Below are 16,243 nucleotides of genomic sequence, written 5' to 3' on the forward strand. Positions count from 1 at the left end.
TTACTAGAATGTATAACAATTGAAATGTATAAGGAAAAAGAAAAAAATGTAATAATTAGCTGTATATATAGAACACCTGGCTCTAGTATTCAAGTATTTAATGACTTCATAGAGGAAATATTCTCTAAAACAAATCAAAAAGTTATGTTTATCTGTGGTGATTTTAATATTGACCTGTTGAATCCAAAAAAGCATAAAATGACCGACGAATTCCTAAACACTATGTGCAGTTTGAGTTTACATCCTAAAATAACCAGGCCTAGCAGAATTACACCACATTGTGCCACCTTACTTGACAATATTTTCACTAACAATATGGAAAACAACATTGTGAGCGGATTATTAATTAATGACATCAGTGATCACCTACCAGTTTTTGCAGTTTATGACACTAATTATAAGAAAAATCAGCATGAAGAACAACTGAGATACAGACGTGTAAGGACGGAAGAAACGATGACTGCATTTAAGAACGATCTATTAAATCAGGACTGGGACAATGTGTACAAAGAAGCTGATATTGATATTGCATATGGCATATTTTTAAGAATATTCATGGAGTTGTACGATAAAAACTGTCCAACAATAAAATACAACAGAAAGCACAAATATTCAGATAGACCATGGCTCACTAAGGGTTTACAAAATGCATGTAAAAAGAAAAATACACTCTATAGGGAATACCTAAAACAAAGAACAAAAGATGCTGAAAATAAATATAAAAAATACAAAAATAAGTTGACCAATATTATACGTGTATGTAGAAAGGAGTATTATAGTAAAATATTGAACAACAATAAACATAATATGAAAGGAATATGGGATGTTTTAAACGGTATCATTAAAAATAATTCTGGACAACAAAGTTATCCACAATACTTTATCGATAATGGCAATATTATGGAAAACACTGCTGATAAGGTCAACAGCTTTAATCATTATTTTGTAAATATTGGACCAAAACTGGCAGAACAAATTCCTGAGTCACTGCCATCAGTAGACTGTAGTGAAAACCTGATTGATAGGAACCCTAACTCAATGTTCCTCACATCAGTGGAGGAAAAAGAAATAATTGACATTGTACACATGTGTAAATATAAAACATCTACTGATTGTAATGATATTGACATGAAAATCGTCAAGAAGGTCATTGAAGGAATTGTAGGACCTCTAACATATATTTGCAACTTATCATTTCAGACGGGAAAAGTGCCAAACAAAATGAAAATAGCTAAAGTTGTGCCGCTGTATAAAACCGGGGATAGACGCCACTTCACAAATTACAGGCCTGTTTCTTTACTACCACAATTCTCCAAAATCCTAGAAAACCTGTTTAATAAACGATTAGACAAATTCTTAGATAAATATAAATTACTCTCTGACAGTCAATATGGATTCAGATCAAAAAGATCAACATCTCTGGCATTAATCGAATCAATTGAGGAGATTACGAATGCTATAGATCAGAAACAGTATGCAGCTGGAGTATTTCTGGATCTCAAGAAAGCATTCGACACAATCAATCATGACATATTAATTAATAAACTGGAACGGTATGGGATTAGGGGGGTTGTACTGCAATGGGTGAAAAATTATTTAAGTGACCGGAAACAATTTGTGAAGCTGGGTGTCCATTCCTCATCATGCTTGGACATTGCTTGTGGTGTTCCACAAGGCTCTGTACTGGGTCCAAAATTATTTATTATTTATATAAATGATATTTGTAAGGCATCTGATATATTAAAATTAGTATTATTTGCAGATGACACAAATATTTTTTGTTCTGGGGGGAATCTAAAGGAGCTGCTGGATACAATTACTTCAGAAATGTGCAAAATTAAAAAATGGTTTAACAGGAACAAACTATCGCTAAATCTAAGTAAAACTAAAATTATCTTATTTGGGAATTCCCTTAGAAATGCACAAGTGCAGATTCATGTAGATGGTGTGGAAATTGAAAGAGTACTTGAACATAAGTTTCTTGGTGTGATTATAGATGATAAATTAAACTGGAAGTCTCATATAAATCATATACATAACAAAATTTCAAGAAGTGTCTCAATCTTGAGTAAAGTAAAACACATTCTGGACCACAAATCACTCCACATTCTCTATTGTTCCCTGATTGCACCGTATTTGAATTACTGTGCAGAGGTTTGGGGCAATACTTACAAATGTTCGCTATCATCAATCTTTATATTACAAAAAAGGGCCATAAGGATAATCCATAAAACTGGTTACAGAGATCATACAAATCCACTATTCTTAAAATCAAAAATTCTAAAATTCACAGATCTGGTTCATTTTCTCACAGCACAAATTATATATAAAGCAATAAATAACCTGCTTCCTGACAATATTCTAAAAATGTTTTCTAAAAGGGAACGGGGATACAATTTGAGGGGGGAATTAAATTTAAAACATCCTCGTATCCGTACAACATTAAAAAGTTTTTGCATCTCTGTGTGTGGAGTGAAGCTGTGGAACAGACTAAGTAAAGATATGAAGCAATGTCCAAGCATGGCGCAGTTTAAAAAGCGGTTTAAGGATATGGTTTTTACAGGGTACAGGGAAAAGGTAGAGATTTGATAGGGTGTTCTTGTCTAATATTTTCATGTGTGTGTGCATGCACGGGTTTGTTGGTATGGATATATATATATAATTGTAGGCTGTGTATCCTTGAGGTGTTAATGGGGTTATTGAAAATGTGTATATGTGCGTATGTGTGTATATACGTATGTATGGATAGATAGAAACATATATGTGTATATATTTAAAAATAAATAAATAAATAAAAAAAAATTACACATAACATAATGTAATTGCAAGGAGGTATTTCTGTAGTCTATTGATACTAGATAGTGGAAAAGGGGTGGGATTAAATAAGCTTATGCTTCTTCCTGCTCCTTTTTGAACATGGACGTTATTTGGAGTTGTGGTTGCTCGTTTTCCTTTTGTTTGCTTTGTTCATTTGTCTCTTTTAATTCTATTTTTTTTTATACTTTTTCAACATGTTCAAAATAAAGATTCAATCAATCAATCAATAACACATTTAATAAATTACAGTCTAAGCAAAGAGTTACATAAAGCAGGAATGTATGTCAGAGTTATGAAAGCAAGACCCAAATGCAAGACTTCCTGTAGAGTACAATGTGTTTATTTACAGGGAAGAAAATGACAACAAGTGCAACAATCTTCCGCGTGTGTTTCTCTCTTCGTGTGCTCGCTCCCGTGCATGACTTCTCCAGTGTTCGTGGTGGTTGTCCTTTTCCTTTCAGTAACTATGAACAACATGCTCCACTTCCTCCACTCGTTTCCGCAACACTTTGGATATAAACACACTGCCGTTAATACACGCAATCCCCTCCACTCGAAACACTATCACAAAGTAGCTGGGAACTGAATGATTTCTCACAACGATCCAGCATCGAGTGAAGCTCAGCTCGTCTGTTAAGTAGCTCTTCAGATTAGGCTGATCAGTAACAGGTGAGTTTCATTCACTTTCAGGTGTGGCTGGCTTAACGGCAGGAAACTCTGCGGGCCTGACGTCTCCAGAAACCCCGGACACCGCTGTACACACACACACCCATCAACTCACAAGTGAAAATGAGGGACGGTGAGTGTTGTGTTGGGCTCTTGAATAAAACTCCCGCTCAAGCGATAACGTGGAGCAACAACAATCTTTCTTTAATACAGCTTACTGTCGTGCTGTTTTACATTAGTGATGTTCGATTCGTGAACGAATCGTTCAATACTCGAGAATCACTTTACTGACTCGTGAATCATGATTCACAAGCCCAACTGACTCATCCCTGTTGCTGTTAGCAAACTAATTCCATTAGTAGAAATATATCTAGCTTATAATTAAAATGGGGGGAAACAACAGCCAGTTTCGTAACAAAAGCATTTCTGCTCTGAACTGGAAGAAAAAACCCTGAGTAGAAGCTCACATCAAGAAAATAGCTCCTCGGTTCAGAGTAGCATCGCGCTGCTAACATGCTAACAACACATTTGAGCTACTCACCCCCTCCCTTCCTGTGCTGAATCGTAAGCATAAGCGAATCACTCAGGACTCGCTCACCCCTCCCTCCTGTGCTGAATCATAGAGCGAACGAATCACTCACTCACCCTCTCCCTCCTGGCTCACAGCTTCTTCTTCTTCTTGGTTGGCAACCAATGTTAAGGCGCATCACCGCCCCCTGGCTCAGAACGCAGTGGACATTTAGATGAGAAAATATATATTTGACACACTTAAGGAAAATACTAATAAAATACAAATAAACAAAATAAATGTTTATTAAGCAATTTTGATAGGAAATTGCTTAATTTTAGAAATGTTTTTGCTCTTTTTTCTCTATAGAATAGTTGTTGTTTTTTTTTTTTTAAATCATTCATCTTAGCAGTGGGATTTACATGAAAAGGGAAACAAATTAAGTTTGAGTGAAAATGTAAAATTTTTGCACTCTGGTCAACTGACTCAGTGAATCAAATGACTCAAAAAATCGATTCACTTTGGTGAGTGACTCATTAACACTCGATTCAGTAAAAAGAATCAAATTTACCATCACTATTTTACATGCTACCAATTTCCTGTTTAGTGGGTAAGTACTGCCGCCTAGTGGCGCATGATGTACATCAATATAGATTACACCACAGTGAGCAAACACATTCATGGCCACGGCAGGTCGTCAGGCAGGGACGGCAGACCATGACAATATACTGAGCTGATTACTTTTTTTTTTTTTTTTTTTTTAAACACAAATTCAAATTCTTTTGGGCTTATCAACCCTAAATCTGAACCTTAATGGCTTGGACTGTGAGTGTTCATTATAGAGCTCAGTTTCCGCCACAACTTTGGTTGTTGCTCTAAAATAGCTGGCTAAGAAGATTTAAAGATTATATAAATAAGAGTACAATCCAAGAATACCTATATGATCTAAAGCTTGATCCAACATGCTGTATTTTTACATGCCTTTTGTAATATCTGCACTCTTTTGGTTAAAGTGTGTCTTCTGTATATTCATGATATGTTTAACCGCATGCAAAAACCACACTGAAAATCTAAAGACTTTAGTTTGTTGCAATTGAAAGAATAAACCTCTACCAAATTACTCTCTTAAAATAACAGTGAAAAACAAAAACAGTGACATGATGCACAAATACATTTTGCCGTGTTAATCACCAAAAGCACACATTCAAACAAAGTTCTGGTCGGTGATGAAAATTTTGAATGACAGAACTCATTCTGTGTATTATAATCTCCTTTTACTTGCTAGAAGTGACTGAAATAAAGGGTTCCCTTGTAGAGGTGGTAAAAGTATAGAATTTTGTTCTTAAGTAGAAATACTACTGCTAAAAAAAAAAAACTCCAGTAAAAACTGAATTACTGATTCAACTTCTTTACTCAAGTAAAATTTAAAAAACAAACAAACAAACAAACAAATACAGGCTCTGAAATGTACTCAAAGTATGAAAGTAAAAATAGCTCTTTGGAGGATTTTTCTCTTACCTAGATTGTTTTTCTAAACAGGAAAATGTGTGCAGTCGGGGGTTAATGTGAGATTCAGTAGGTTGGAGAACCCTAAAATTGGTTGCAATACCTCAGTGTGTGGAAAACAATCATAACTCACAATTGGCATGTCTGCTGTGGCAGACGGAGAGGAGTGGAGAAAGACTGGACCCGAATGCAGTCACTGATAACGGACTTGAATTGAGAGTAAGCCTTTATTACGGCAGAGCAGAATACAAACAAAAGCAAAGGGTGGCAATGAGTAAGCTAGCAAAACCTAAACTGGGAGAAACCTAAAAAAATAAAATAAAATAAAGAATAATGACACTAAAGCCCTGCAACATGGGAAATGCAGTTTGCAGACAATCCAGCAACAAACAGGACGACAAAGGGCTTAAATACACAGAGGGATAATGAGGGAATGAGACAGAGGAGGAGGAGAAATCACACACAACGAGACCGGGGAAATAAAACTGAAAACACTAACATAGCACACGAGACTGTAAAAGTCTCTGAGCAGTCGTTACCTTTGAATCTAACCTCTCTTCTTCCTCTCCTGTCCTGTCTTTCTTATCTTTCTCCATCTCTGAGTGAAGTTGGCTCTCTTTCTGTTCTCTCCCTGTGAAATACAGCAGCTGGACCTTTAGCTAGCAACACACTTTGAAACAAACTGCACACAAACACTTTGTGTGTTTGTGATGTTTGTTGAGCTGAGAGGAAAGTTGCATTGGAAATTAACTGACACTTAAAAAAAGGGTGGCTGTAGCTCAGGTGGCAGAGCAGGTCAGCCACTAATCAGAAAATCGGTGGTTCGATCCCAGGTTGCCTCCTGGCTGCATGCCAGGAGGGTAAGATACTAACCCCATGTTTGCCTACTGGTGGTGGTCAGAGGGCCCGGTGGCGCTAGTGTCCGGCAGCCTCGCCTCTGTCAGTGCGCCCCAGGGTAGCTGTGGCTACAACGTAGCTTGCCATTGCCTGTGTGTGAATGGGTGAATGACTGAATGTTGTGTGAAGCGCTTTGGGGTCCTTAGGGACTGAGTAAAGCGCTATACAAATGCAGGCCATTTAAAAAACAATCACTTTTAATCCCTGACTTTGACACGTGTCGTCTTTTTTTTTTTTTTTTTATTTATCCACTGGTGATTAATAAACAAACAAAGGTCCGCAGTGACGAGATAATAACTCCCCCCCGAATGCATTACAGCCAAAGTAATGAGCTTGTTTTGAAAACGTAATAAGTAGAAAGTACAGATATTTGTTTGAAACTGTAGGGAGTAAAACTAAAAAGTAGTCAGAAAAATCAGTTTCCTTGACATCTGCCTTTGTCTGTTGTTCAGAATGCTGACATCTGTTTCCTGTTGGGTTAGGATGATAAAAACAATGTTTATGCTATTGTCACAAGTAAATGCTATAATGTCAAGTTCCATGTGTCTCTTACTGGCGACTGACAGCACACAGCATATGAGATGAAGGAGGGGTGGTGAATCCCACAGCTGGTGTGAGATCCAGTTCACCCTCTGTGATTCCAGGTGGAGGAGTGAAATGAAAGCGCTGAATGAGGGAGGTGAAGAAGAGGAAGAGCTCCATCTTAGCCAGACCTTCTCCGAGACACATCCTGCGACCTGCAAATGCAAAGAGTTTACACTCATTTAAACGAATCATGTCTGCGCTAGTGAGAATTTTCTCAAAAAAGCCTGACAAAGTTGTCATACCTGCAGAAAAGGGCATGAAGGCATCTCTCCTGACAAATTGACCCTTTTTGTCCAGAAAATGTGAAGGGTTAAAAGTGTGTGGGCTCTCCCATTCACTCTCATCATACAGGACAGAGGTGAGAAGGGGAAACACAATAGTTCCCTGTGGGAAACAGAAGATTTCTCATGTAGATGTACATCTACAGAACTAGTTCAGGTTATCAGAAGTAAATCAAGATGTTAAAATATATTTAGGTACAGCAGCTGACCTTTTTGATAAAGTATCCCTTGAAGGTGACATCTTGGCTAGTTTGGTGAGGAACAGACATGGGGACAATATTCGCCAGTCTCTGAGTCTCGTGAATGACTGCATCAGTGTACGGCAGGTTTTTCCGGTCATCTACACAAACTTGTCGGCTTCCTACTACCCGGCTCAGCTCCTCGTGGACCTGCTCTGCAGAGACAAAATAAAGAAACAAATTTGTCCACATTAGTTTTAACAGATCTGCTAAAACGTGTAAAAATAAATAAAAAATCTAAAATTATACACAGAATATTGTTATGGTGCACATTGTTTGCATATGAAATGCTGTGTATTTATTTACCACTGACTGGTAGTGGTGGTGGTTGTTTTGCCTTTTCCCTCTGATATCACATGCTGACATGTCAGTAAACCCATAACTTGTAGCCCAACAGGACACTGAACTCTATATACGTATTTATGTGTTATCACCTTATATAAATATCAACTATGTGTGTTGGAAAGGCTGTCGACTGTGTTCGAGAGCCCCCTTGTGGCGAGAGAGTTGAACTATTGAGAACATGGTCCAGAGCATGTAGGTTAAGCTAACACATAGCAAGAGGCACCTTGTAAACTGACTCAACAGTGGACGTCTAGGCATAGTGTGAGTTGTGTGCGTCTCTAAAGAACTGTGAGTAGACATCTTGATTGAATCCTTATTATAATCAGCATTCTGTATATGTTTTGTTTACAGACCACACATATGGGCTCAAATTGTGGGCATAAATATTTTGTACTCTTAAATCAAATGTGTAGTTGTGAACTGAGTTTTGTAAGTGTGTAAGTGTGTGTGTAAAAAAGATTTGTGTTTGTAAAAAAATATTTACACAGTTACAAATTTGTTTGTTAAGGTCTGGTTACAACGGTGGCCCTGAGAAGCCAAACGGACTGCAACTTACACCAGCAATAAGAAAAACGTTGCAAAAGCACACAAAACACAACGGAAATAGGAAACAAGAAAACAAAAATAGGAAAAAAAAAAAAAAAAAAAAACCACACACACACACACAAGGGAAGTGTTTCTGGGGAGACAACCTGACGGACCAGTTGCAGGAACCGAAAAAATGGTGTGTTTTATCATGATTCATATAATACTGCTGACGTATTTTCAGACTAATAGTTAGGCTAACACACTTACCTCTCATCTTTTCTTTCCTCACAAAACCGATAGATCCTTCACTTCTTCTAAGTGTGTCCCAGCGCAATTCTTAGCATAATTTGGTTCCTGCAACTGGTCCGTCGGGTTATTGTCTCCCCAGAAACACTTCCCTTGTGCTTTTGGAAATCTGTTTTTTCCTATTTCCGTTGTCGTTTTTCCTATTTCCGTTATTTTTTGTGTGCTTTTGCAGCGTTTTTCTTGTTGCTGGTGTTTTCTTAAGTTGCAGTCCGTTTGGCCTCTCAGGCCCACCGTAGAGGTTACAGATACAAAGCAAAAACCTGCGTATTAAACTCTACACTTAAGTTCCCTGGCTATGTGTGACTTTCTTCTTATGAGTAGGAATTTTGTCCCAATTTTTCTGCCTTTCACCTGATTGGTCAATGTCGTGTCAATCATAAATTTAACAATCCAGTCAGAGAATAGATGGGTTTGGGGTGCTTTGCTGAGCTTCAGGTCCTGGAAGGGTAATGCAGTTTGAAGCTGGAGGATCTCTATATGAATATCCTAAGCTAGGTCCCTTAACTTTTGGCAGCTACTGAAAGGATAAAGTTGTGCTATACCAGAAATACCATTATTACTTTAGTATTGAGCCCATACACAGACCCCACCTACGAGTTGTACACCACCCCTGTAAGCCTGTGGTTGCATCACTGTGCTGTTGTGTTAAAGAATAACAGCAAATAAGGAATAACCTTATTTGTGCGTCCTGTGTGTTCTGACCGACACCCCAAGGTGAACACCATTGTTATTCAACCAACGCCTATACAGTCCTGGGTGAAACCCAAATTAACAGTGTGGTATTTCTTATCACCCACATTCTTTTGAGGTGAGACTTGCATGTCTTGTCCAGTTCCTTACCCTGTATGTGTGGGTATTTAGCCATTAACAGCAAACCCCATCTCAGTGTGGCTGCTGTGGTGTCAGTGCCAGCAGCAAACAGGTTGCTCACTGTGAATGTCAAGTTCTCCTCATTGTAGTGAGTATCCAAAACACAGGAGTCCTAAAAGAAATAACACTCACATTGCTTATTGCTATCAAACCTAAAGTGTAAATAATATTATCATAATTTAAAAAAAACAAAAAAAACAACACACAGTCTTACTTCTTCTTTCTGTTTCCGAATCAGAAAACAGTCCACAAGCCCTCGGCACAGTCCGGGCTCCAGAGTCTCTTTCAGATGCTTAATTAAATTCTTTATATCTGTGACATTCATCTCAACATTTTTTAACACCACCTGGCGATTTTTTATCCAACCGAACAGCCGAGGAAACATGTTAAAAAGCTGCAGGAGAAAAAAAAACAAACAAAAAAAAACAACAACCTTAAAGCTTATTCCAAGTAAATACACTGAATTATTAGAAATAAAATTAAATACATTTTACTTTGTCATATGACACATGTTATAGTTTAAATATTTTTTAAAAAAAAAAGATTAAAGTCCCACACATTATTATTACACATTGTTTCACCAAATCCTGGTTTTCATTTTTATGAAAGCAGCGATGACTTGACCTATTTTAAAATTCCCCTCACAGAAATAATTTAAATCAAAAATAACAAAGTTACTGTTGCTGTGCATCTAAAGATATCTGATATTTTCAAGTAGCTTTACCATCTAATTTCTTAATGACTATCGGTGCATATCGTGTCATATATACATTTTATTGTATCTCATGATTAAGAATTACTGCCTTTGCATCAATGAGCATTAATAACAATAATAAAAATTAAAAAAAAAAAAGATTGTGAAAAAGCAAATAGTCAGATTTCCAATGCACCACAGAGCCAGATTTGCTAATGGCAGCGCTACAGCTTTGGCTCTAGCCTGTGTTTCTTCACTGAATGTTTAGAGCCTTGTTATTGTAGGGAGTTGTGTATGCCTTCCAGAGAGCCATATCGATGGGGACTTTAGCCCCTGGGATCCCTGTTCAGCCAGGCAGGTCACGAGGTGGAGGCCGGACAACAATCGGCAAAGTCAGATAAGACAGACATGAGATGGATCAGTTATCAGGCCATCCTGACTCCCCGAAAAGCCTTCAGTTGATCCAAAATGCTACAGCGAGAGTATTGACTGCAAGCATATTTCTCCCATATTCGCTTGTCTTCACTGGCTTCCTGTTAAATCCAAAGTTGAATTTAAAATCCTTTCACTTACAAAGTCTTGAACAATCAGGCCCAGTCTAATCTTATAGACCTCATAGGACCACATAGCACTGCTGGTTTACTTGTGGGACCTAGAGTATTCAAAAGTAGAATGGGAGCCTAAGATACGAAGCACGTAGTAAACATCAGGTCATGAGGCCTGTTTGTTGTTGCTAATTTAATTTAATTTATAAGATTTTAGTCTCACAGAATTTTCTACTTCCATATATGAATGTATGTGATCGTGGCCAACTTCACCAACTCATCGAATCTGTCAAAAAGCCAACCTGGACTGATGCAGAACCTGAGACACATATGGTTTGATTGGCTCGCTTCACCATGTTCTTGAATACAGGGTCACCGTAGTCAAATCTGCTTCCGAACACAATAGAGGAGATAATGTTGGCTGTTGCATAATTTATTGGAAGAGCTGTATCAAAAGCATTTCCTGTAAAATTGATACACAAGAAAAAAAAAATCTAAAATAAATAAATCCATACATGGGCTAACAGACATGCACAATATAACATTTAGAGGTGTGCTAATTTAAAAAAAAATCATTTAAATTGCAGTTCATGGTTCGTGTACTTTTGCCATACCTTTATGATCTTCAATCACTTGAATCAGATAGCCACACTCCTCCAGGATTTTACCCTGAGTAAGTCTTTTGCCCATCCCAAAGTCTTTGAGGGTGGCGAGGGCAAAACGTCTCAGCTCTTTCCACGATTCTCCATTTGCAAACAAAATTCCTACAAAACATAAAATCCTTTATTTTAAAAACTCAATTAACTGATTTTTATGATATGGAAATAGAAACATGCTGACAAGGCTTAAACCACCAGTAAGGAAGGGCTGAAAACGAGTATTTTTAAAATTTTTAACTTTTGAAGTAGTTTTTGTTTTTGAATATATCACATTTTGTACCCCCCAAAAAGTCAATTCTGTTCATCTGGATGTAGTGTTTTTACTAAATTACAGTACATTTGCATTTGTCTTTTTTTCCCCTAAATAGTTTAAAATTGTACATGTGACTCTATTGTATTGAAATTAGCACCGCTGACTAAAAATGTCAGATTCATGATCATTGGTCAATGAACATTATTTATAAAGCTGGGGAATCTTGCAGTCAGCTGAGACTGTAGAAGTCACTTGGATGAGTGACAAAACGTTTATCCCACAGAAAACGCTGTCGAGATGAACAGGATCAACTTTTTGGGATTTCCTTACCTGGACGATTGAAGCAATTTCATAATAAAAGTGCTGTATTGCATAGTTTACTACACAAACAGGGTCACATCCTCACGGAAGACATTCAACATTAAAGGAATATGTAGCACTAAACTTATATAAACTTTTTTTTTTAAATTCTGGATGGAGAGGAAACCTGTATTTCATGAAGTCATGTGAGTCACAGCAGCTATAAGTGCTGTTGGTTATTTCTGAGAAGCCAGGTATCATATGTTGACCGGACTATTTGTGATAGTAAAATGAAACAGAATAAATGGTATTATGAAAGAATTTCATACCATGACCTCTGTTCAGGTCCTTAAATATCGGGGAGACGTTGCGCTCTCCAAACTCCACTGCATAGTTAACCAGTGCCTCTCTGACTGCTTCGTACCCAGCCAAGACCACAACCTTGTTGGTTCCTAAATAAACTGTAAATACTGACCCATATGTCTTTGAAAGCTGGAAGAATAAAAATTAAGCAAAAGACAACTGAAATAGCATTAAATACATTGCAATCTTTCATTAAAGCTGCTCCTTTTGAACGAGAAGACAGCCTGATTTACCTCATGCAGAGTTTTGTAGGGTCTCTTGAGGTCAATTTGCAACAGGTTGCCTAGCAGAGGCAGAGGTCTCGGTCCTGGGGGTTCCTTCCTTCTTTCCTTAGAAATGTAATTGACAGATAGGAGATAAAGAACAAGCAAGAGAACAGCAGCAGCCAGCACGGTGGTGGAACTGGAAAAGTTAAAATCTACAAAAAGTGCCATCTCCGTCTGGTGTCAGTGGTTTTTCTCTGTGTTACTTATGTGAAAACTGCTAGAGCTTCCTTGTAGGGACTCCCATGATAGGTTTAGCATCCATGTTCCCGCCCCTGAGATGCATATCTCATCTGTGCATTAGGTAACTCCCCCAGTGATTTAATTACAGGAACTTGTTTTGCCAGAGCAAGTGAGAGCTGCCTCACCCTTCAAAAAGCCACAGCTATGTTTTTTAGGGTCAGCAATGTTTCAGTTACCGGGTTGCTATTTATCACACAGAGACATGTAGAAGATTGAGGTCTGTTAGGCGCCACCTCTGTCCCCTGGGGCTCCACCTTGTTTATGCTCATGGTGGCTTTTGGAACATTTTAACACAGTTATCTGATTTAAAAAAATATATCGCTTGCTGTGTGATACAGCTCATCCTTCCTTTGGGATTAATAAAGTATGCTGATTCTGATTCTGATCTAAGTTTGGGGAGTGGAATTCTAATATTTAATTAGTTTGTCGCATAACAATAAGTAAGTAGCAGATACATCCAAACAGTTCATGGGTGGCAGCTTGTTAATGAGGCTCATACAAATATGGTCACTAAAGGCTCCAGAAGACTAACCTGGTGGAGGTCAAAATGCTTACTTGGAAACTAAAGAAGGACCTTACAGTGGTCTCCATTATCCAAATTATGCTGCATATATATATATTCATTCCCCTATGAGGATTGTCACGTGACTCTCCAAACAGGCTGCTGGACATCAGGATGTGCAAACATTAAATTATAAATGTAGCAGGGAAGGAGTATTTCCAGGATTTCTGAAATGGGATGGAACAGGGTGAGCAAGAATGAGAATACGTAATCGGAAATAAAATCAACACAGAAAACAATAGGCATCATTTTCAGGCTCATGTGTAGCCCTGTGGTCTTTAATAATTTTAATTAGTTATATATTGTTGGGTAGTTTGAGTTATAACAATGCAATTAATCTAAAAAGAATAAAAAATAAATAAAAACTTCAAAATAAATGGAACAAAGAGCAAAACATAGTAGCGTAAAAGCTTGAAGTAGCATAAGATTTAAAAAAAAAAAAAAGAAAATACTTAAAGTACTTCATGAATACTCGATTACATTCCTACTGGTCTGTCGCTGCTCTCCTCCAGTGGTGTTGGGCATCGTAAAACACTCGAACACCTGGTGCTATCCACTCTCTCACTCTAGCCTACCTCAGTTCTCCTGCTTCTCTGTGCAGGTATGCCATGATGTCCAGCTTTAGGTTGGCTTAGATTTACATAAACCCATTTCTAACATACATTTGTTTTGTGTGCATTTTGTTTTGGGGTTTTTTGTGGGGCCTAAAGGGAGAGTTAGCTTTCTGGGGATGATGTGGTTGCCCATCCTTGTCTGTCACAGTGTGGTTAATCCAGGAAGAGGTCAACAACAAAATAAACTCAAAACCCTTCACCACTTACCTCTGGTGGCAAAACCATTCAGGACAAATGCTGAACAAACTGAAATATAAAAACAGGATCCCACACTGGGCTTTGCATCCTTTTGCATAGAGCATTATTTAATTTAAAAAGAGTAGCGATACATTTAGAGTTGACAAAGTCAGTCCCATGGCATGGTACAGTACAGTACACAATTACAATGATGTAAATTCCCTTTTTAAATTTGATACACCACATTTCAGCGTTAAACATTCTTCAATATCAGCAGCGCAAACCTTTTAAATGTTTATCATTTTTCTACTTGTCTAACAATGCTGTTATTTCAAGTCACACACATAATGAAAGAGGATTTGTGCAAATACACAGAAATTATAATGTAAAAACCTTTGAAAACCTCTAAGCAACACATCTGTGGGGTTTTTAGGAATATCAGTTTCTTGTTTAGCATAAAGAAAGCACTGCGGATATATCAAGCTGTTAATACAGCTGTCAGAGAGCTTTTTGTGTGTAAGACGGTATACATTCATTTCATTTCTCGGAAGTGTTTCTTTGAGGACAGCAATGTCAAGTAAAGGACTCGGTGTGGTTATCCCAGATTGCAACAGCAGGATACTGAGTAAGAATTCGTTTTTGGAGACATTAAAAGTCTTCAATCTGTTTTGCAGACTCTGGGATGAATCCAGGAAGTGGGCTCCCATTTTATCTGTCGCTGTCTTTACACATGCACAGGTGCAGCATGTGAATTGCACAGCTGATGGAAAAAAACAATAAAAGGTCATTGCAGTCTCGGTGTTCTAGGCCAATTTTAATTGAAAGACTTTGAGTTTCACCAGAACAATGGCACGAGTAAAATCTCCAGCGTCACTTTGTGGGTTTTTTCTTTTTTTATAAACAGCTTCGACGTAAGCACTGAAGCTGATATCCACATAGTAACACACTGTTCCTGTACTTTTGTTGGGCAGAAAACTGAATAGTTACCTAACAGGAGCTGAAAATTGAGATGTAGTAAATGCTCTAAGAAGAGACTAAATGTACCCTGTGGATTAATCCTCAGTCTGGACGGCCTTCTATTGTTCACTAGCAGCTCTCTGCTCTCCCAGTTTCGTGCATTTTGCAAGTCCTATTTTAGGCATGCATCCATTAATGATTCCAAAACAGGCTTTAAATGAGTAAATGGTTTTAGTACCATGAACACATCGCATTATGTACATCTGGCAACAACATTAAGAGGCTCTTAAGGAAAAAAACAAAAACAGTCCTTCTTCATAAGGGCGACATAAAGAAACAGGAACCCTCATTTGTTAGATAGGGCTCAAAGGTGTGCGACAGTTACACAATAAAATCAACTGGAGTGGTCCGTTCTCTTGCAATGATTGACAGTCACCGAAATAAAGCACACATTTTTGAACACACACAAAAAGTAATAAAAATCATAAATAACAAAATGACAGACTGTACACTCAATTAAAACACACAAATAATCCCTGTCACACACATTTCATAGTAGTGGTAGTATCTATTGAGTGATGCAGTTTTCTTTGTTTGACCTCGCTAAAAAGAGTCAGTGTAATCGTGTCGTAATCAGAATCAGTTCTTCTACTTTTAAACAACAGCAAATGGCATGAGTGACCAAAGAAAGACACATCCGGGTGATACAATAAAAGAAACGCTGAAGTTGATGTTTGCCACTGACCCGCAGAGTGTGTGTTCGTGTTCAAGGTTTAAAAACGGCGCTGGAGATGAACTGTGTTCTCCTCTCCACGCCTGGCGATGTAACCGAGGCAAGTCCCTGCGTAAGGGCCGTGTGCACGTAGTGTAGGAAATGGGCGATGGGATGGACAGATTCTTCACCTAGTTCCTCTCGCTCTGTGTGCAGTGCTGAAACTGGGCAAAGCTAAGGAACACCTGCTCCAGTGATATCTGACTCACGCAGTAGTCTTCAATGTGGTATTTCTCTTTGGCTGCCTCCAAAGTGCCAAACACCTAGATGGGAGTTGAGAAAGAGAGGACATG

The 16,243-nt window shown here is 38.0% G+C and overlaps 1 protein-coding gene across 1 annotated transcript in view; it reads right to left on the bottom strand.

The window, feature by feature from the left end:
* Positions 1–5,430: 5,430 nt before the first annotated feature.
* abca3b (ATP-binding cassette, sub-family A (ABC1), member 3b) overlaps positions 5,431–16,243 on the bottom strand; it is a 47,481-nt gene continuing 36,668 nt past the window's right edge. Inside the window, 11 exon segments of the mRNA XM_080904917.1 lie at positions 5,431–6,864; positions 6,948–7,131; positions 7,222–7,363; positions 7,470–7,654; positions 9,519–9,660; positions 9,763–9,942; positions 11,090–11,250; positions 11,402–11,551; positions 12,329–12,491; positions 12,596–12,700; positions 16,085–16,213. Of these exon segments, the coding sequence (XP_080761043.1) occupies positions 6,843–6,864; positions 6,948–7,131; positions 7,222–7,363; positions 7,470–7,654; positions 9,519–9,660; positions 9,763–9,942; positions 11,090–11,250; positions 11,402–11,551; positions 12,329–12,491; positions 12,596–12,700; positions 16,085–16,213 (1,563 nt within the window). The 3' untranslated portion in view covers positions 5,431–6,842.

This window comes from Rhamphochromis sp. 'chilingali', assembly GCF_963969265.1.
Source record: "Rhamphochromis sp. 'chilingali' genome assembly, chromosome: 15".
Taxonomy (NCBI): Eukaryota; Metazoa; Chordata; class Actinopteri; order Cichliformes; family Cichlidae; genus Rhamphochromis; species Rhamphochromis sp. 'chilingali'.